At 27.0% G+C, this 24374-nt stretch overlaps 1 protein-coding gene across 3 annotated transcripts in view; it reads left to right on the top strand.

Moving 5' to 3' along the window:
• Window positions 1–22168, top strand: part of LOC135922372 (neuropeptide receptor npr-1-like) — a 41786-nt gene extending 19618 nt beyond the window's left edge. The window contains exons 1-2 of one of the 3 annotated variants that reach the window (XM_065456757.1): window positions 19885–20018; window positions 20062–22168. In XM_065456757.1, coding sequence (XP_065312829.1) covers window positions 20169–22070 — 1902 coding nt within the window. In that variant the 5' untranslated portion in view covers window positions 19885–20018; window positions 20062–20168 and the 3' untranslated portion in view covers window positions 22071–22168. Of the gene's footprint in view, window positions 1–19779 lie in introns of those variants that run through there. The other 2 variants (XM_065456758.1, XM_065456756.1) reach the window with 2 other exon arrangements.
• The last annotated feature ends 2206 nt before the right edge of the window (window positions 22169–24374 follow it).

Raw genomic sequence — 24374 nt, 5'->3', positions numbered from 1 at the left:
TGCTATTCATCGGGACAATGTATACTATCCAATACATCAATAAATATAATTTAAAGAATTACATTTATACCAGTTATTTCTTATTTACGAAATTAGAGTATCATTAAAATAAATTTAGATGCTCATAAAGTTCTCATCCTAAGGAACAATATTTATTAAAAAATATAAGTTTAAAAATAATTACCGTAATGGAATTTACAAAATAACATGAGATAGCTCGAACCTTACCTATAATTATATACTAACAAGTTTATTTAATATCTAATAATTGTAAGTTTTAGTCTCGGCAAGCCTTAAACTCGGGGATTGTAGAAAGTGATTCATTAAAGAAAATTATATTTTGTCCCTTTATTTTTGATGTACAATGTTCTATTAATACAATATTAGAACTTAGGTATAAAAAATAACTAATGAAAATATTTTTATTATTTAAAATATTTTTTATACTGCAATCCTTATGGAAAATATATCTAGCAACATTTTATAGAAATTATATTTTACTAGCTGATGTCAAGAATGACGGCGAATCAAAATTTTCTCCTTATGGATAAATAATAAAGTTTGTCTTTATTTGACGATGGATGAATCAGAATAGTCAAATGAGAGTAATAGATTATCCGTATTCATTCTTCCATTTCATAAATTTTTAGAGATAAGGCAAATATATTATGGAAAATATGGAATAAAAAAAATAATATTTGTGAGTTATGATATTTATCAATTCTTTTAGCAAATTTTCCACATCCAGAAGCAATGGATTTTGCTCTCTCACTTCGTATAAAATCTACATTCATCTCAAAGAATCATTTAAATGCTTTTAAAACCTTCCTAAATACTCTTTTAAAAAAAGACCTGCCATCATAATAGATTCGAATCAATTATGGGGGCAAACATGATTATCTCATAAACACTGTGTTGGTATCCAACCCATTGCAATGGGCCATTTATAAGATTATTAGCAAAAATAATTGCCACAGGCCAAAACAAGGGTCTTAACTTATTAAATATGCGTATCAATTAGGATTTGATGTTAAGGGAGAAGGCAAAATAGCTTAACATGTCATTTGTTTTATATCCAAAATCCTCCTCCTAACGTGGCTATTATTAAAGTAGACTAAAAATGCTTTCAATACCAAATTTCTTGAACATTAAATAAATTGTTTTTATCCCAAATTTCCTGTTTATTCAAAATTCATAGAGACACACTGTAACATTAAAACTCCTTTATTCAGCCCACATGTCATAGATTCTGACGAAAGGATCCAAGAGGGGGCACACGTCCTCGTTTATTTTACCTTGGTATTCATTATCTAATCCATTATCTTAAATATAAATTTGATTTGGATACAAATATTTGGTATCTTGATGATGAAACAATCTGTGAACTTCATTAACATATAAGAATAATGATAATTTTGGAATTAACTTTCATCAAAATATGGTAAATTTATTTCTGATTTATCCATCATCAAATTAAGGAGAATACTAATTACTTGTTATTCTTGTAGGACATAAACTAAAAATCATATAAAATGCAAAAATTTATTAGACTGTGGGATTGGATTCTTCCTTAAGGGTTATTTTATTAACAATGGAAGCCACAAAGCACTCTTTGGTAAATTGCTATCCGCAGAATTTGAAATAAGTTAGTATCTTCTCATGATATAGATCTATTCTTCAAGGTGAGCTTTATTATAAGAAAATATATTTTGATATAGGTACAGGGGTTAGGCCATATTTTAATCTTTTTAAATATAACCGGGCTGGGCCTAAAAATTTTAAAGATACCCAGGTCGGACTGTATATTTTAAATAGCCATTATTATCTATAAAAATTGAAAATAAATCTAATATATTTTTAAAAAATCCAGGGCAGGCAGTGAAAATGGTACCTAGTCTCTGATATATTTATTACCTTCAATATAAATATATAATCGGAATATATGAATTTTCATTATATTAATTTCCTAAAATCTGTAAAAATTATATTTATGTGCTCAATAAAAAAATATTCCTAAATAATACATTCATTTCCAATTTAAAACCTAAAAAATTTATTCTTGCTAAATGAAGGTTTTCCCTAACTTAAACCCGCCTATTCTGTGTATAGTCTGAAAGATATTGGGTTGGTGAGTGGGAGGGTTAAAAAAATATTTTTAAACAATGAGTAAATGAATTTGATATATTTCAGGCAAAACGAGCAACTGACTTCTATTTATCATTAGATATTATTTTTTTATTTCATAATTTATAAGTTTAAGTAAATAATATTAAAATAATACATAAAGAGTTAAATAATTTTTTTAAAGATTGTAACAAAGATATATAATTGTATAAAATGCAAATATTTATTAGATTGTGGGAATATTTATAATGGAAGGCACAAAGCACTCCTTGTACAATGTTCTCCAGAGTTTTGAGATATTATTTAAAATAAAATTAGTTAAAAATTATACTTTCAAAAAATGAATATTTCACCTGTAAGAATTCGCTTAATGATAGATACTACCACAAATCAACGTATAGCAATTTTTTAAATACCAACCTAAATTGAAAAATACCGACCAAAATTTATTAAAATGTAATAAGACCCTTATCATTTAACATATATTATAACGGAATCACCTGGTCGAGTCCAGCCTCCCTATATATCATCCCACCAAGGACGGAGCCACCAAGTTGGAATAAGTAAAAATAGTGATCATTGCTGAGATTCGAACCCAAAACCATTGAATTGGTAAGCGACGCTCTTGCCGATTAGGCCACAAACGCTATGCAAAATTCACGATTTTTTAAATATATATTATAAATTGTGAGACTGCAACTGTGACACGTCTTTTATATATATTATATATTATAGATTTTTAATCTTTTATATAATCTGCCAATATTTTTTTTCAAATTTTTCATTATCTCAATCAGAATCACAATATGCTCATTTTGTTAAATAGCCTTTTAATAAAAAAAACTAACTTTTATTTTTTTAGGTGATATTTTTAAAAAATTTTATTTTTATAATGATTAAAGGTTGCATTTTTTTTTCGCTGTTTTTCCCCTGTTTTTTATGTTTTAAAAAACAAAATTTTTGTTTTCATTATATTGTTATTTTCATTTTTTACATCCATAAAACCAGAATTTCAAAAATGTTTGTCCAAAACATCAAAATAAAATTTTTAAAAAATATTATATCATAAAAGATATTCATAAATGTTACAAAAGATTTATAAATAAAAGTAAAGCCTTTTACGAAAGATTTATAAATAAAAGCCTTTCGAAAGATTTGGAGTTTGAGGTAAAATTTGATTAAAAATATTGTCTGGGCATTCTCAAAAAAATCTTTATTTAAAAAAATCTTCATTTTAAATCTTCAGAGATGAAAAAATATTGAAGATTATTTATTTTGAGGAGTATTTCAAACTCTGCCTAATACTTATAAAAATTTATTTGAAAATCATAAATAAGAACTCGTTTTTGCGTATGCCAGCAGTTAATTATAATTATATTATTTATTTTTTCTAATATTAATATAGAATTGGTTTCAATATTTATAATATTATATATAATGCATACGCTTTGCGCTTATTCAAGATTTTTGTAGGGAAGGGGGGGGGGATTTGGTGCTTTTTTATCATAAATATTAAAACCAGTATTATTTATCATTTTCATACGATTTTATAAGTTCTTGATAAAAAAATTAAAAAACAAGATTGCTTGGCTCACATTTTCATCCTACAATATGGAGAATTAAGACTCTCTTTGTCAGAAGGAATTCAATAGAGTGATCCCCTGGGTTCGATTTTATTCTGTCTTGGAATCCATCATTGCCTCCAATGCATTTTTAATTGGACGCTCAACCCGATATATTAGATGCAAGCTCTCGTCAAACGGTCTTTACAGATGCAATTTTAGAACCCCCGGGTCTCTTCACTGATGGGAGATGGGCAGAAGGAATTACACAAATTCCGAGAGAATGGTTTATTTTTAGCATGGACAATTCCTACGTTGACCCCCTCTCACCCTTCACCATCAATAAAAACATCTTAAAATACACAGAAGAATTTAAAACTAACAAATATGTTGGCATACAACACTAACATTCGTTGGGAGCCAGGCGCTTAGACAATTAAAAGGCTTGACAGAACCTTAAGAATTAGATCAGGAGCTCCGAATAAAGGCATTTACTTACGTCAGCGTATTTGAATCTAGATTATAAAATCTAATTTCAAGTGCTTCATGGGTTACTTCCGTGAATAGCCGGAGTGACTTAGCCATTCTTAAACCACACAATACCTAGATGGATTTTTATTTACAATTTGTAATTATTTATATTCTATTCTAGAATTATCTTTCTATATTTTTTGAGTTTAAATATTATAAACACGATATAGTTTTACAAATTTAGATTAAATATTTGTAATTATAATTTTTCAAATGCTAATCATTTAAAATGAGTGTATATAAAACTATATTAAATTTGATGTATGATATAAGTAAATATCAGAGACTTGCATTTTTACTTTTTTAAATATACCCGGGCCGGACCGCATATTTGAAAACCAAATATTTTATAGCGCCATTATTATCAATATAAATTAGAAATAAATATAATATATTTTTTTTAAATCCGGGCCAGGCCCGGCCTTGCAAATGGGGCCTCTGCAGGTCTGGTAAATATAAAATAACGAAAGCAAAAACAGGGAAAAAACAGCGAATATATTTTTAAAAAACCATAACACAATCAGTTTAAAGGAATACAATCCGTTTCAAAGAATAAAATTTTCTGAAATTCTTTTTGAGAATAAATAATTTATTTTTATTCTTGTTTTATCACATTTAAGAAAATCTAATTAATGAATGTAATCCAAAATATATATCTTATATAATAATCATTTTTTCTTTTGAATTCCTAATAATAATAATTTAAACCAATCAACAACATCAAATCCTCCCAAAGATTCTCATCAATCAGTCTTTGTCAGCGGTTTCGGCTCCGATACCATTGGTTATCTCTGACATGCATGCTGGCCGCCCTATGCTGCTCCATGACCGTCCTGACGTTGATCGCATCTTGTCCGTCGATTTATTCGTCAGTGGCATAGGTTGCACATTCGTCTTTTTGGACACTCCTAGGGTATTATTTACAAATTCCCTAGCCAATCGTTTCGTCATTCCTTTCTATGTTGTATGGGCATTATAATCGTGCTCAACGGTACCAAGTTCCTTTTGTTTAGAGTCGGACATTGATTCCTTAAATGAGTCTCCGACTAACAATTAAAACATCTTTTTTTCCTAATAAGAGAATTGCATGAAGTCGAGGGAGCCTCCGGTTGGTGAATGTCCACATTACCGTTGAAGTCCATGATCTTGGGAATAAGGGTGATATGCAAGTAATGATCTTGCAGATGAAGTAACTTGGACTGCGAGTGCATTTTTTTTCAAACGATTTTATTGTTTAACCCAACACACTTTATTTTAATTTACTTGTTCAAAATAAAAAAACTTCTTTTTTTTTTAATAAAAATTTTTTTAAACAAAACAGTATTTTTTTTCTTGTTTCACAATAATAAAATCACGATTTTTCACAATAATTAAATCTTTATTGATTAAAAATTCACAACCAGACTCATGTGATCAGGACAACACAAACATTCCCCCTTTCAACACTTATCATTCCCAACTTAACTCCTTCTTTTACAACAACAAAATATAACCATATATTTATTTATTTTTTTTTAATCCACAGAAATGATACCATTACTACCATTTTATCTATTAATTAAAACCATATCAACATCATAGTGAACCGTATGTAATAACAGAAAAAAAACATAACTTTCTTTTTCTTCTTCCGATGGCCACTCATCACAATAAAGATTTACATCTTCTTTTACTTTTTCTTTTTCTTTACTTTCCTTGAAAAAAACAAACAACTGCCCGGTGTATAACATCATCATAAACGATTCCCTCGTTATACCATTTTATTTATTACTATACTCCTATCGCTCTACAATGAAGTTACTCGAGTATATAAAACAATCAATAAACTAATAAAATACTTTCCTCCGACGGAATTTATTACCATCTTTCCCTAAAACATAAATTACCAAAACACACCCAGTTGTTTTGTACTAAACTATTTTATTAATTTACGTAATCTTGTATTGTACTACACTAATTTTATCTATTTACGTAATTAATTACATAACCAAAGGAATCTCTTCCTTCAAAGGAGGAACACAAAAAAAACATCGTTTTTCCAATTCAATAACCTCGAGACTCCATTACAATTCCGTATAATTATAGGATATTGAGCTCTCCATCAAAATCCCTTTTACTTACCAGATTTTTCAATGTATCAATTAGGCACACTCTAATGATAATATTTCATTAAATTTAAATGTATCCCGTTAACAATTAATCATAAATAAGCATACCTCTATCTTAATAAACAGTATCTTTATTTAACAATAATATTAAGCGAGTATAGCTATCAGAGTATCCCAAACCTAAGAATTTATTTTCGTTAATCATATTTAACATAATATTCTATATATTTATCACCATAACCTCTTTGTAAGGTATATTACCGATCTAAGATTCTGAAAAATAAGAATAAAGACTATTGTTTAAGCATATTTCTATATTATCTTTTCCCTTTCTTACTTTCTCCTAACCTTACGTGGTCATTATGTCTGATCACTGTAACTTCATTTATTAGCGAAATTTCATTTAATTTTGAACCAAGGTTTTCTACTATACAACCTTTTTCCCATTTCTTCCCTTTGTTATCAAAACGGGCCCATATGGATACTTTATTCCAATTTTATCACTTGAAGTTACACTAGCCCTGTCTTTGGATCTTAAGAAATCCAACGGCACTCTAGTCCTTCTTCCCAAAAATAACTCCACAGGCGTAATTCCCTCCCGGTTTCTGGAATTATTATAATATAAATGGGTCATCCAAACATCATTATTTTCTTGTTTGGCCTTTTTAATCCAATATTTTTCACTATAGCTACCATCCTCTCCGCTTGTTCACTGGAACTGGGATGATATGGTGGAGCTAATACATGTTTAATTTCCAACGAATTACAAAAATATTTGAAATTTTCACTTATAAAGGCCGGACCTCCATCAGACACAATTGTTCTGGGAATCCCAAATCTGGCCCATAACATTTGTAACAATTTGATAACAATCCTAGTGGTTAATCCATGAACTTCTTCATACTCAATCCACTTAGAATATGCATCAACAACTAAGAAATACTATTTCTTGTTCAAATCAAAAAAATCGACATGAATACGCTCCCAAGGCTTTTCAGATTTTGGTCAATAATTGCCTATCTCCTTCCGGGGCATAGCGACACAAGAATTACATGGAATACAACTCCTTGTAATCTTTTCAATATCATTGTCTATTCCAGGCCACAATACATACTCACGAGCCCAAAATTTTATTTTATCCCGATCCTGATGCCCTGGATGCAATAAACGTATAATTTTGCCCCTTAATTTCAACGGAATTACGGCTTTATTACCCCGCATCAAACAATCATCCACCACGGACAATTCCCTTTCAATTTTCTATAAACTTTACCATTATTTTTCCACGGTTCTTTTCCCGTTATTTCACTCGGCTCAATTCCTTATCCTTTAGGGTATTGACTTTAAGATCCTCCCAATTCGTAGGAACACCCTTTAACATTGAAAAAGGGAACAAATCAATCTTTCCTCACCATTCATTACTTTATCATTAACCAAATCGAGATTTTCCTCACTCGATCCCAATCTGGATAAAATATCCGGCAATCAATTTTCTTTACCCAGCCGATATCTTAATTCGACATTAAAACTTCCCACTAATAATAACCATCGCTGTAATCTGGGAGACAACATTAATTCTCTATTATCTTTCCTAAATAGATGAATTAATGGCTTAAGATCCGTGTAAATTATAAATTTTTACCGATCAAATACTTACGACATTTGGTTAATCCAAAAATAACCGCCAGGGCTTCTTGTTCAATAACCGAATATCTAGTTTTCACTTCTCGGAAAACTCTCGAAAAAAATATGATGGGTCTTTCCACACCATCAAGTAAATGTAATAATGCACTCCCAACACCTTTGTTAGATGCATCCACAGCTAATATTATTTCTAAATCGTTATTAAAACATACTGAAATTCGCTCTTCCCCAATTTTCTGTTTTAAAACTTCAAATGCAAATTGCTGTTCATTCGTCCATTCAAAATGAATCCTTTTTGCAATAATTTATACAAGGGCACTGCCATCCTTGCAAAATCAACCAAAAATCTATGATAATAATTCATCATACCAAAAAAAGACTGAACTTCAGCCTTATTCGTTGACGGTTTCATATTGGCTATATTTTTCAAATTTTTATCAAGAGGCTTCACTTCCATTCCATTAATTTGATGTCCCAAATATACCAGTTCAATAACCCCAATTCTTTACTGGCCATCAGACCTTTGTTCCTTATTCGTTTGAATACTTCTTCCAACCGCTGATTATGTTGTTCCGGCGTAACACCCGTAATTAACACATCATCCATATAATAAAAAACTCCTTCTAGGCCCTGGAAAACTGATGCCATACACTGGCACATTTAATCCAAATGGTAACCTACAAAAAGCAAATAAACCTTTAGGAGTTGTTATAGTAAACAATTTTTGAATTTCTTTTTTTCAAAATTAATTGTAAATAGGCAGAAGAAGAATCAACCTTGTAAAAATATTTGGCACCTTTTAAATTGGCCAAAATTTCTTCAATCCTAGGCAATGGATATTTCACTTCAACCACCCATCGGTTTAGTGTTACACGAAAATCTGCACAGAGTTTCAATTTTCCATTCGATTTTTTAACAGGCATTAAGGTGTGACCCACTCACTATATTCCACTGGAATAATGATACCATCTTTAACCCATTGATCTAATTCTTCATCGATTTCCTTTTTCCACTCAAAAGGAACTCTTCGGCAAGCCAAAAAAATGAGTATAAAACCATTAAGTTTAACGTCTACTTGATAATCATTTAAACGTTCTAATTTTTCTTCAAAAATTATACCATATTTTTTAACCAAAATAGGTGTAGCATGATTAATTTTATTTAATTCCATGGTTTCACAATTTATCAATTGATTTTTATCAAGTTCACCATTTATTTTAGAGTTATTTGATACTGCCCTTACTCTTTCGGGAGATTTAATAAAATTATTATTAACGACAGACCTGTTTCCTTCGTTCAATAAATTAGACATTTCTTTTTTTTGAAGATCGTTTCTGATGCTATCTGCAATTAATTTTCTTTCAGTATTAACATTAGCCAATTCGCTCTCAATAATGAAAAAATCATAATAATTATTATAAGGTCCGATTGTTGTAATCCAATCCCAACCCATAATATTCTCTATATTTTTTTCCCATTATCCATAAATCCAAACTTATGGTAGTATCATTGAAAACAGCATCCCATTGAGTTTTACTCAAAACTTCAATATCAGAACCATCAAACTGTTTTAAGCATATATTTTCATTTATAATAATGCCATTAGGCCAATATTTATAAAAATTTTCTCTAGACATTATTGAAATGCTCGCTCCAGTGCCGAAAAGCATATCAATGTACCTATGGCCAATTCTTAATTTAACCCTAGGACATTGACAGGGTCGACCTATTCTTTCATTCATTAAAATTTCACAGTTTTTAATAGGCTGATTACTATTTATTCTATCTGAAATATCAATTTCATTATAATATAAATTTTTGCCCATATTCAACCCAGAATTTAGAGGCTTTTTACTATTCTTGATATATTTTTTAACTTAAAATTATTAATATCCATTTTATTTGTATATTTCACAATAGCCCTAGGATATTTTTCCCATTTAAAATCATTTTAATCTTTTTTATTCAGATTATAACTATAACCAAACGTTTTAATTTTTTCTTTATGATAAACAAAATTCCTATTAAAATCATTCAATTTATGAGTATTATATCTCATTTTACCATTATTATATAAACTTTCTTAAAATTTTTGTTTCTCTGTATTTTAATTGCTATATGATTACATTTGCCATCATATAGTCAGTGTAAATCACAATTTATAGCTATATGTCACGTTTTTTACACTTAAAACATAAACGAGACTTATCCCGATCTGATTGCAATGCATCAAATTTATTTATATTGAGGCCTGAAATTTTCCTCACGTTGGAATTTTCTAAACTAGATTTTTGTAATGGGAAACCCATTTGAAAATCCTGTTCTTTTACAATACATGTTTTAGAATAATGGTCTTTTTAACCACACCTATTACAAACCTTTTCACCAACAGTTTTTGACAAAAACTTTTTCCATTGGAAATGATTTTATCACCAAGTTTCTTATCACTTTGATTACTCAAACTAATCAATTTAGATATATCACTATATATACCTTTGATTGATTCTTTTATTTCTTTTAATTCCTGGAGGACCACAACTGATCTCTCTACACATTCTTGAATATTACGAAAATTATCTGACAACACAGTGTTTTTTTTCAAATCAATATATACCTTTGTCACTACCAAGGTATATTTCTTTAGTAAAAATTTTATTATAATCAATAACCCATATATTATGACCAATAATATTGTCACTAACGAATTATTTACATCAAATTTCTCAACTATTTTATACAAAGGAAATCTTATTAAATAGGCTAGGCTCAATATCAAAATTAAGCATAAAGCCCCTCGCATTATATGAAAATTTATATTATCTTAAAATTGCCGTGTTAAAAAAAATTTTAAAATATTTTTAAAAAATTTCCTTTTATTTTATACAACCGCATTAATCTAAAACTTTATCCTACAAAATTTTAAAACTGATTAAATCAAAAATATTTATGAACAAAAATTGCGTTGTGTCTAAAAATTCTTTTACTTTACATCCAAATTGGAATATATTTGTCAATGTGAACTGTGTCACTTTAAATTGTCTTCAAAATTTTATCCAATATGAACTGTGTCACTTTAAATTGTCTTCCAAAAAATTTTCTTTTTATAATACTCTATAACCCTGAATGCGAAAATTACTGGCCACGGTCACCAATTTTAAAAAAAAAACCATAGCTTTAAAGGAATACAATCCGTTTCAAAGAATAAAATTTTCCGAAATTCTTTTTGAGAATAATGTATTTTATTTTTTTTTCTTGTTTTATCACATTCAAGAAAATCACAAAATTTAAAGTTTTTTATAATTAATTAATTAATAAATGAATAATCATATATCTCAAAATATTTACCTTATATAATAATCATCTTTTCTTTTGAATTACATAATAATAATAATTTAAACCAATCGATGTATCCAATACATCTGATTGACATTTAACAAAATTATATGGGAAAACATGCTTTTAATACATACCATACTAGGACATATATAATTGACTGTGCCCGTGATATCACTGCTTTTATTTTAAGCAAATTAAAATTATTACTGTATGGTTACTTTCCGACCGCGTTGCGATTAGATTTAGTTTTTGAATATCCTGTTCGCCTTTTTACATAGTGTCCCATAAATATGTGAGCCACTCCCCTCTTCCTCCATTTGAAAATTCTGTCTACATTAATTTATCAGAATTTCTTCTATACTCCAATTCTCTCTCCGTTATCTTCTATCTTGTGTCATTTCTTGTTATACTCTTATATCGCCATATCCTTCTTGGCCATATCCCTCTCTACCCTTATGTCCGAATCATTAAAATCAAAATCTTCCAACAGTTTGTCAACTCCTATACTTTTACGAATTTTATCTTTTCTAAATATATCTTTATTTGAATCAACCATCTTATTTCCATTTCTGTAATCCCCATTGCATTCCCCTTACTTTACATAATAGCCAATATTCCGATCCATAAAATGCACCTGACTTTAAAAGGGCATTCGTTTTCCAAATAACCCACACGCTCCTCCATTTTATCTTGGTTTTATCTTCATCTTTTTCTTGTTATATTTATACTGGCACACCTTTACCTCCACCTTCCATCCCTTTATCTGTAAATTTTTCTCTTTTTCAGTATTTCATGCACTTATTCCTGTTATCAGTGGTCATATCCTTCCTATGGATTTTTTTGTCTTCAACGTAATTAATTACTTGCGAAGACGTCTAATAGCGAATTTCAAAAAAATTTAACAGATATTTATTTTTAAGAATATTACATCCAAATTTAAAAATGTCTTTTAAAAGAAAAAATTTTTAATCTATTATCATCTTTGAAATTGCTTAATTTAAATAGTGAAACTAAAAATAAATTGAAAAAAAAATAAAATAAATTTGTTTTGAAAATAAAATATACCATAAATAAATTTGCTACAAGGCCAATTAGCTTCATTTATGTGAAAAGAAATAGTTACCATTTGAATATAAAAAAATTTATAAACTTATAAAAAGGTTAATTAGCTAACTATTCAAATTATAAACTTGTAAAATGGTTAATTAACTGATTCACAAAAATCTTTTATCCAATTTTGTCACAACGACTAATAACGATTATACTCAGTATCTCAGTGAATATAATAATAAGAGACAATTTTCTTTCGTGTATCTCTATTCTGTTTATCTCTCAATAAGGTTTTCAATCTTAAAAACTTCTTTATTTACATTCCCATATAAAATAATATCCACCTGCAAATAAGTATATATCAGGACATTTCCAAATAAGTATTCAAATTTTGGGAAAGGGTTTACCGTGCTTTCTATTTCTTACAATATTTTTGAAAAGGGCATTCTGATTTTTTTCATTAACCTTATTAACGAATTGGTTGAAACTTAAAATTTCACATATGTTTATTTGTGGTCAACAAGGGTTGCATTATACTACACTAATTTTCTAGCTTCCCCCTTCAGTTTTCCCTTCAATCTTCTTTTCAAAATTTAAAATCGATTCTAAATGTACTAATTTAGGCCATTACCAACCATAGAGATAGTCTTACTCTTCATCTTCAAATTTCTACTTCCTGAAATTTTTACCTAAAATAAAGGAAAATAGGGGAGAAGTACCTTGTACTGTAAAACTGATAACCATTTTTAACTTTTTATTTAATAGTCTAATTTTTCTTAAAATATATATATTTATGACATGTACCTAACCTAAGTTCATTTATTTAATTATCTAATAAATATATATTTTTAAAAATTAATTTTAGTACCTCTTCTAGAAAAGTCGTTAAAATTTTTTCTGTTTTATTAAAACTCTGTACCTTATATATTTTATAATACATCTTTGAGTAAGGGCTATATAGAGATTCAAAATATAAATTAAAATAGCAAAAATAATCAACCAACACTTTTAGAAACGCAAAGGTATTAATACATATGAAAAGGAATTAAAGAAGTCGAAATGGATGAACTTGTAATATTTCTTTTAGGTGAACTTCAACCTTTTACATTTGTAGAAAATTCACCCTTCGCATCATAGTTTTTTCAGTGCGATTATTTCTTTATTTGAATTTTGTGACTTATGTAATAAATATATATATATATCGATTGATAAAATAAAAGCTCATCCTCAGCACCATATTTTTTCCATTGCGATTATTTCTTTATTTGAATTTTAAACGTTACTTCAAAAAATAAACGCGTTACTCGTTGCATCAAAAAAAAAGGAACGCGTTACCGTTACTCGCTACTGCGTTAGTGGCTATTCAGAAAGTATTGAAAAATATAATATTATATACAAAAATTTCCTGTATATAATATAAATAAAATTATACGAAAATAATATATTATAAGAAGAGATCTTTTTATAATATTTTTTTTTTATTTTTAACAATTGATTTTCAAAATTTTGATCAGATAAACAAGAGAGTGCTCAACACATCTTTTGCCATGCTAATCACAGGTTCAACTGGCGCAGGGAATGAGAAGGTTGTATTATGTTTAATAAATAAAAATCTTGGGGGAATTTATTAAAAATTAAGAATACTCCATATTTTGAAAAAAGCTTAATAGATCATCTTCAAAAGAATTTTCAGATATTTTCTCAAACTGGAAATAAGTTCAAGCTTTCTACCTTCGTTGACTTATAATTTTTATCCAATTTAAATAGCGGGTGAATTATTACTGATTGTATATTTTCATCTTTATAGATGTGTTCGATCTATTGAAAATAAATAAATCAAAATATAAATTGTAAAAGTTCGTTAAATTGGTCATTCTCCTTAATAAGAGTATAATTTCACAGAGTTATAAAAAGTTCCATCTTGTGTTATAACAGGTTTGATCAGATATCTTCCCATTTTTCCAGGTAATACAGTTTCGAGACTATCCATGTTTATCCCACAATTAAGGAAATAATTGAGTTAGGATACATTTCAAAGTGTAGACTTTTTAGTGTAAAAAATGTTTCTGGGCCAGGGCAGGTTAAATCATCTTCATCTGAAGAAATATGTACAATTGACATAATATTCTTTATAAAATAAATTATAATTAGAGAATAAGAATATAAATTAACAATCTTGATTGATTCAATATTAATTAGATTATAAATCTTAACTGAAAATTTAACAACCAAAATTTAGAATAAAAATAAGCATTTCGTGGTTATACTGACTTAAACTCGACTTAAATTATTTATAAAATTTAAAAAAGAAATAATAATATTTTAATAAAATAGATTAACCCAAATTGTAACTCCGTTAGATAAAAAAAATCTACAAATAAGAAAGACTATCTTCTGTAGCTTCCATATCTAATCGAATATGTTTACTAATCGATTATGATCATGAATGTATTAAAATTTTGAAATATATTCTTTAAAAACTCTCAATTATTTACTTAATTTTTTGAGGAAGATAATGCCGGGGTGAGGGGTTAAAAAGTCTCTCCTCATCAACCAACTTTTTCTATAGTTTTTCTTATCAAATTTATAGTATATTTGTATTCATAAATTAAATTTTTAAATATATTTCAAGGACGTACTATGACCTACTCCACTCCATCCATATTCTTTCCGAATCTATCTAATGAAACATTTAAACTTTTTACATAAATAATGTAATTTTAAAATTTGATTGATCTTGATTTTATAATTTAATTTTGCAGCTAAAAATCGAAATACCAATAATAAAATTAATGTAAATTTATGATTGTTTTAATGGGGTTATATTTGAAATTATATTTATAACCATATGATAATCATTTATTTACGGGATGAAATAGTAATTTAGTTTTTATAGGAATTGTTAATTTATTATTTATTGTATAACCTTGTAAATTTCGCGGGAAATCTGAGGATGTTTATCCTTAAATATTAATAAAAGGAGATTGATTTTACATATCCTATAATAATTTTGGCCTGTGCTATACAATATTTTCCTTGATATATAGGTAAATTAAATTCATCGGGAAATCTGAGGATGTTTATCCTTAAATATTAATAAAAGGAGATTGATTTTACATATCCTATAATAATTTTGGCCTGTGCTATACAATATTTTCCTTGATATATAGGTAAATTAAATTCATGAGCTGCACATCCAATGTATTCGATAGTCGGATATTTATTTCTTACAAGTATCCATGCTTTCTTCAAATTACTTGCATTTTGAGTTATTATGGTGTTAGATTTGGTGTTTCCTATTTCTTCAATTGCTTTATAAAATATATTAGATATATATTCTTCCATATGCATATTGGTCCCTTTATAAAATATGGAGCTTGGGATTTCTATAAAATTCATAATGCATTCTCTTCTAATATTTGTCCAACCATTACTAAGGAGAGTCAAATTTTTATTATGAACTAATCTTTAGTTACTATATATATTTTTTATACTTACAATTCACTGATTAACAAATTTCTACTGAGTAAATCCCTATCCCATTTTTCTCTAATTTTTTTTACCCTACTTCTTATCCTAACCTCAGTTATTACATGTTTTAGCTTTAAATATTTTTCTGCTAAATTTCCTTCAGGTGAACATTACTTGAGTTGAGCTATTATTATATTATCGAGAATGAAGAATGAACGTATACATGTAAAGCAAAACAAAATTATTATTTATCACGAGGAAAAAATATTTTAGTAAAATATGATAAAAATCGTGATTATTTGATCAATAAACACATTAAAAATTTGGGAAACTATAAGGGATTTTGAATTCCCTTGGAAATTTCCCTTGTTATAACATCCCTAACCTTGACTGGTATAATGGTCTATCACCATTAATGACAAGGATAAATTTATAATATTATAATTTTTCCAACACCAAAATCTTTAGTTAATTTATTTAGAAATTACAAACTATTTAATTACAATTAATGTTAAGCTGGCTATAAATTCGATATTTTTTTTTCCTAAAATGTTTTTATTAAAATAAAATTCACTAATTTCAACTAAGAATTCGTATTATCTCCTTTTTCATCATTTCAAAAATGTTGAGAAAAAAATATTATTGGGATGTTTTGGCTATCCAATGGTTACTAATTTTGTCTCTTTAAGTTCGAATTCACTTTAAATTCCGGCCCAACTATTCAGATTAATTTTATCCAGGTTTAAAGTTTAAATTGTATAAGATAAGGTAATACAATAATACTCTGATTTTCTAATATGAATTTGGTCAAATATTTTAATATTATATAAATACTATTTATCGATTTATATTTGATATAACGTATTCCTCTCTTCAAGTAATCAAAATCATGTATAATCCCTAATCAGTTATTAAATCGTTAGAGTTTAAAATGTTTTTTTTTAACTGTAATAAGTCAATCCAATTTTCAAGTTTATGAAAATGTGAGACCCTATAATATTACCGAGTTAAAAAAAATTGTCATTAATTATATGGCCGCTTTCTGCTAAATTAATTGTCGGGACTTGGGAAGGTGTTACTTTTTTAAAAAATATTACTAGCTGGACATAGTCGAAGGTTTTATATACAAAAAACATACCTATTATCTCATGTATGAATAATTGTTTGGAATTATAAAATAAAATTATTTAAATATTATAATTGCTAAAACACGGGAATTGCAAAAAAATATTTGATTAGTCAACTTTTCCTTCCTCAATATAACTTTAAAAAAATGCATAACGAAAATGAATATTGCGCGATCGTTTCTTATCTTAAATAAAATTTTATAATTTAATATCTAAGTTTTTTTTACTGACATGGCAAGTTTAAATTCCCTTGATATAATTTAATTATAAATTTATAGCACTTTTCAAAAAAAATTTATTATAATAAAACGGTTTTAAATTTTTTATATTTTAAATTTTCGAATATCAATTAGGAGGGGCAGATTTTGGGTTCAAAGGGGGTAGTCATTGTTATAATTGTCATTATTTTAAAAAATTATTAATTTGCATTTATTTTTTAAAAACAATTATATATAGTACTGACTTATTGTATTCATTTTTTTGAAAAGAGCAGAGAGTGAAGGAAATATGGAAGACCGATGCGAGTTGAACTCTAAAACCATTTGGTCTCATTTTTATAAGACAGATATTTAAATTTTGTCAATATAGATTTTATTAAAAAATTTTTTGAAATAATTAACTATTAGAAATTTTATATAAGTTATAAAATTCTGATTACAAATTTGGAAAATTTTTGCAATTAATATGTATGTTAAATTTAAAAAATATTAATATATAATTTAACTTTTATTGCAAATTTTGAACCGTCTTTTATAATGAGAAAGTTTTACTAACATTTGTGGCTTGGCTACTATATATTATTTTAATCATGATTAGTTAAGTTAGTATTGGTGTGACTCTTTGAACCATTAATATATTATAAAATATTTCTAAATTTATATATTATCTTAGTTATTTTATTGATTATTTATATTAGATTTCATAAAATATTAAAGAAAATGTAAAGAACAAGTATCAAGTATGTCATTAATATTTTGGCTAACTTTTATTGTATAGTTATAATCTTAACAATAAAATATTAAAATTAAATTATTCTATATATAACAATATTAAGAAATAAAAATGGAATTTTTGTCCATTATAAGGCAAATTCAGCTATGGAAGCCGCATAAGTTGATTTAAATATAAATTTTAAAAAAATGATATATTATTAATAAATTATGATAGTACCCATAATATATAGTTGCAGGTATTTATTGAATATAATACTTCCTAATATAAGATATGAAAGTTATAGACAATTTTTTTAAAGTGGTCTCCTAGACTCGGTCCCCCTTATATTTGTCTGGTGGTATTTCCCTGTCAACCCTCCTCCCTGCCCATGCCTATCTACCAAAATATTTTGTATTAAAATAAAGATACCATAATATTTTTGATAGGTAAAACGGATTTATCAATATTGAACATTGAAGTAAGATAGGAAGGAGAAAGAATGATGACCCTGACACACACCTATCAAAAAGATCGTTTAATATTTGTAATTTCATTTACAAAACAGTTTCTTCTTTTTCTTTTAGTGTTTTACTTTTAATATAAAATATCATTAAAATTTAAGAACATATTGTTATTATTTTTATAGACATTTTTTATAATATCAAAAGAGTAAAAAACGAGAAATTTAATCAAATTCCTAATATCAAATACTAATTTATTACTATATAAATACATTACTAGTTTTACATTAAATGATAATTATTCTTTATCGTGAAACTAAATGTTTACCTCATCTCATTCGAAAATAAATTAAGGGAAAAAAAATGTAATAAATAATTTATAATATTAATTTTTTTAGCGAACAGTCCACGAATCCTCTCTATCTATACTAACAAAATTCAATAAATTATGATTTCTCTGTATTTTTTTTATTTTTTTGGTATAAAAATTTAATATATAATAGCATTTCTATTTAATTGATGTTATTTTTTGCGTTATTGGAATAAATTATAACTTTTAATATATATTAATATAAAAATATATTGTCCAGTATATATCGCATCCATTTTTATATTTATGAACGATCATGATAAATGTCATTTTTAGATTTTAAAAAAGCACATTGTCTATTCTATATAAATACTTCGATTTTACCTTATATTAGCTATTAAATAAATTGTTATAATTATAAACTATGCGAATCATGTTGGGATTTTTTCCCTCGTTGATTGGTGTTTTGTTTAGCCTGGTAATAATGATAAATCATATTATTATTTATTAATAAATATAAATAATTATGATAAAGACCACAATTATTTATTTTTATAATAATAAATTGAATAGGATTTAGCACCTTTTTAACAATGATAAAATCTGCTAATGAAATTTCTGCTCTTTCGCATTTATATATTAATTATACAAGATTTATGTGGCGTTGAATGTGCAATAAAAATTATTATATTCATAAATTTTATTTTTAAATAATAACACTAGAGCTTAGTGTTTATTTTAACAATAGGCTAATACAATGCAATCTAATTATCTATTATATAGCTTAACAGAAAAAGATTTGGCACACCATAACATTGGAATATATACTTTAAAATCAGCTGATTCATCAAAATTTTGTGTTTAATTATAAATAATAATAATAAACCGTAGTTGAGCTAAAATTCTTACCTTAAAATATAATCAACTCCATTATCAATTTTTTTGTGTTTAACTTATCTCTTTATGTATATTATGCCAAATAGAGCCCATGTTAAAAGCAGGGTTTCTATAAACATAATTAGGGAAAATCGACAAATTATATTTTCTAATTTTATTATTTTTTCACTTTATTTTAATATAATTTTAATTTATCTTTTTTCTAATTTTTTTTATATCTAACAGATCATGATCGCTTTTCTGCCAAAACCATTATTTAAAAATTAAAATTTGGACTATGAAATGACAAATGAGTGTAACAAAAATATACCGAATTTAATCATGGCAATAATAACACCAGAAATATGTCAACTGAATCGGTCATAAATAATTCTAGCCAGGGGTTAGATAACGAAAGAAAAAATTTCACTGAATATTCGGACCTAAATTTAACTATTTTCACAGACATAATCGGAAGGTTAGAAGTAAAATACATATTTTCTACCCTTTACATCATAATTTTCATAGTTGGTTCATTCGGTAACACATTGATAATATATGTGGTGTGCAAAAATAGGGGCCTAAGACAGGTGGTGACTAACATATTTATTACCAATTTGGCTGTTTCGGATATCATGATGTCAGTGTTGTGTGTACCATTCACTCCATTATACAGTTTTATTGGTTCTTGGGTGTTTGGTAGTTTTTTGTGTCGAGTCTTAAGCATGGCTCAGTGCATGTCTGTGTACCTTTCAGCATTAACTCTCACTGTAATTGCTTACGACAGATACCGTGTTATACTATACCCATTTATTCCTAGGATGACTATGCGTGGCTGCCTTTACAGAATAATGTTTATGTGGATTATATCGACTATCATATCGTGTCCCCTAGCATTTTTTCAAAAAGTGGTTAAATATCCCAATAATCCATCTCGCTATTGTGAAGAGTTTTGGCCTTCTTCGACTATACGTATCAGTTATTCTGTTGTTAACATTATGGCTCAATTTATACTTCCATTGATTTTCATCTCCTATTTCTATCAACGAGTATCGAAAGAAATGTCAAAAAATTCGAAAAAGCAAATCCATGGGCTAAAAAAGAAGGCCGAGAGGAGAGACATCAAGAGAAAAAAGAAAATTAATATAATGTTGATCACCATGATAATACTTTTTTCGCTATGTTGGCTTCCTTTGAACTTTGTAATAATATTTTTTGATGTTAATAGTCATTTAGTATGGTGGAAATATTACACTCTAGTTTTTTTCTTGTCGCATATGCTTGCTATGAGCTCTATTTGTCATAATCCATTGTTATACGCATGGTTTAATCCAAATTTTCGAAATGAATTTCAGAACATATTACCATGCATCCGCAAAAAAGGTACGAGATATTCTATTATAGACAACCCTTCAAAAATAATTAATCAATCTAAAACCTATGAAAATGATGATTCCATTATCAGTCCCAAATTTAATGGGAAAAAGAGGGGCGTCAAAGACTCCGGAATATCATCTACTGATGAGTCTAACCTAAAATTCTATTTAAAACCAGTATCTCGGTTATTTTTGAAGCGATTTATTCCACCTAAACCAAATGCTCATCAAAATTATGTGAAAAAGGTTATATACGAGTCTATAAAAATTGAGAGCTCTCAAAAACCATCGATCGCGCCGATTAATATTAAAAAATCTCAACATTTTCAAAATGATATTAATCGCGAAATAATTATACCCAGAATTAATATTGTACGCGGCTCATTAGACAATCAAGTTTTAATATACGAAACTGATCCAACCCACAAATCAACAGTATTACATTGTGAGAAAAGTGATATCGATAAGGATTGGAAAAATATTTTAACAACATCTAAATCTAAAAGCGGACATTTCAAATATTCGTTGGCAAATTATATATTAAAATTATTCCGTAATAAATCACAAGTAGATTCATCTAATTTTCCAAAATCCTCTAGAAACCCCAAATACAAAATTGGCATTAATTTGCCAACATGTCTCGTTTATAATTCATTTGATGATATCGATATCCATCCTTCCATCAAGAACCCTAATTTTAAAAACTTTAAGATTAATATAAACTCCGATCAATCTATCTCGGAGAAAAACTCTGTTAAAGAATTGATAGAGGATAATACTCACAAATATTGTCCCCTCAACATTATTGTAGATAGCCATCCATCAAATCAATTGCTTGATGAAATTCAAGTAGGAGAAAGTGATTTCGAATCGCTAAAAGGGACAAATACTATATATAATACGATTATGATATGCCCGACCTCTAGTGATGAACAGCAGCTTAATTCAAACTTAATTTTTGGAAAATTATCAAATGGGAAAATGGACTCAGTCGAAAGGCTCTCTTCCAATGATTTAAAATCTATCGATGATGATGATAATGAGCGAGCATTTAGAAAACCGATCCTTTTACAGAACTTTAGTGAATATGAGAATGCACTCAATTATCAAAATTTAGATATGATAAATCAAAACTTGCATTTCGATATATATCAAATTTGAAACGATTGCCCAGATATTATTTCTACCTAATTTTTCAAAAAAATGTGCAATAACCTTTGGCTAAATGTGGGCAAAAATTAACAATTAAAAATGCTGAGTTTGGGATGATAATAAAATCAAACGTTTATTTTTTTGTCTATATTTTAATTTATAATATTAGTACAATATTATATCATTTGGATAAATTGAAAAATAAAATTTTGAATTTGCCTTATTTATGGCTTTTTCCATTCAATTAATTTCTAAGTTAACAAAATCTTAATAATTCTTTTTGAGAAAACATTTTGATCAAATTAGGTAAGATTAATTGCTAAGAATGGATTGTTATTATAGATCAATGGCCTAGCAACTAGGACAGCAAAGGCAACGACGCAGTCGAGCCAGAGACCTTATAAAGATTTATGGATTTAAAATGTTATTATTGATTCGGAAGAAGAATATAAGGTAACAGAGTCTCTTTTGTTAATCACATATAAATAATCATTTATATATGAAGAATAAAAATGATTCTCAATATGAAATTAATGATTTGGTGATTATCATTATTTATAAAATGTGATTTTTAGAATAAGCATGAATAATATATTTTCATAATTCCTGTTGAGATGGTTGAATTTTCTTAAATTTAAATATTGTTATTTTCATGTACTTAAATTGTTTTGTTATATATCCAAAGGATATGTTATTATTATTTTACCGCTTTTGATTTTGTTAATACTGACGCGTTAAGATGATTGTACCCTTAAAATAATTTTACATATTGATTATATTAACGACTTATATATATACTTGAGAGAAGAAAAAAGACATGGATTTTAAAAATGTAACTCAAAGAAAAGATAAAAAATATTCATCATTAAACACATGCAATATTCCTATGATTAAATAAAATTAAAAGATATCATATTTGTATACCATTACTTGATAAATGCATAAAAGTATTAAGACAAATTATTACATTCTCATGGTGGGCAAGACGAGTCACTAATTCGCGACCTTCGCGTTGTCATGAGTTTCAAACTATCACATTTTCTCGGAGGCGATGTTTAAATATTTTATTTTCGCGTAATTTCTAATTAACATTGTAATCCTCTTCATTAATATTAAATAGTATTCTAGAAACTATGATGGCCGTGAAAGATATCGCCAATAACATTCCGGATTCATTCTTATTCCAGTTTTCAAAATTTGGCCGAAGTATGCCAGCATACTTTAACAGGGTTGAACATTTTTTTAAAAACAACAAGTGTTTACAAAGCCATGAATTCGCTGCTCCCCTAGCTAACCTACTTGACGAGGTACATGTAAATCACGATTCTAGTGAAAAAAAAATTTTTTAACTGCCTTATATTAACGTACACAACACTTGAAATAAACAAGTAAAAAAATAAAATATAAAAAAACATAATATAAAAATTGAAATATTAAAAAGTGATATATAGAAACTGAATATAAAAAATGCAACATAAAAAATGAAATATAAAAAAATATATATATAATTTTTTTTAAAAGCAAAATATAAGAAAATTAATTTTTAATTAATTCTTCAATTTACCTAAATAAGTCAGTATGGAATATTCGACTTGAAATGATAAGAAGATTAATAAGTCCATTGAGAACATAAAATTCTTTATCTCAAATCACAAAATTAAAAATGCATCCATATTAATAAATACAGAAATAATATGATTTGTTGTAATACATTTTCATAATGTGAAAAAACATTCTTATGTAAATAACTTTCCATAATTATTGTAAAAAACATTTTGATATAAATTTTTTTAAAAATTTTTAAAAGTTTTTAAACTTTAATGAAGACTAACATCAAAGTTATGAATCAAATAGTTTTTTTTGGGCACAAGTTTAAGTGGAAAAATGAGAATTCAAAAATTTTTTTTTATAAAGTTCTTAAACTTTAATGAAGACTAAGGTCAAAGTTATGAATCGAATATAGTTTTTTTTATTTTTTGGACATAAGTTTAAGTGGAAAAATTAGAATTTAAAAAGATATTATATAAAAAATATTTTCTAAGATTTTTACAATACCTTTTTTAAATTTAAAACATTATTCCAATATTTTAATTTTACTTTTAGTTATCCAAAGAATGGAAATCAGGATAAGAAATTTGAATAATTTCTTAAATAAACATGAGTGAAAACTCGAATTTAGGGTTTTCAGATAATTCTTATTTGTTTAGAATTTTTTATGATCAATTCGCCATAATAAAAAAAATCATTTATTATTTATTTATTCTTTGTAAATAAAATATTACACAATATAAATCAATTACAAATTCAATCATT

The sequence above is a fragment of the Gordionus sp. m RMFG-2023 genome, chromosome 1, assembly GCF_954871325.1.
Source record: "Gordionus sp. m RMFG-2023 chromosome 1, tfGorSpeb1-WG-v2, whole genome shotgun sequence".
Lineage (NCBI taxonomy): Eukaryota > Metazoa > Nematomorpha > Gordioida > Chordodea > Parachordodidae > Gordionus > Gordionus sp. m RMFG-2023.
This window is presented reverse-complemented; position numbering and strand designations above follow the sequence as displayed.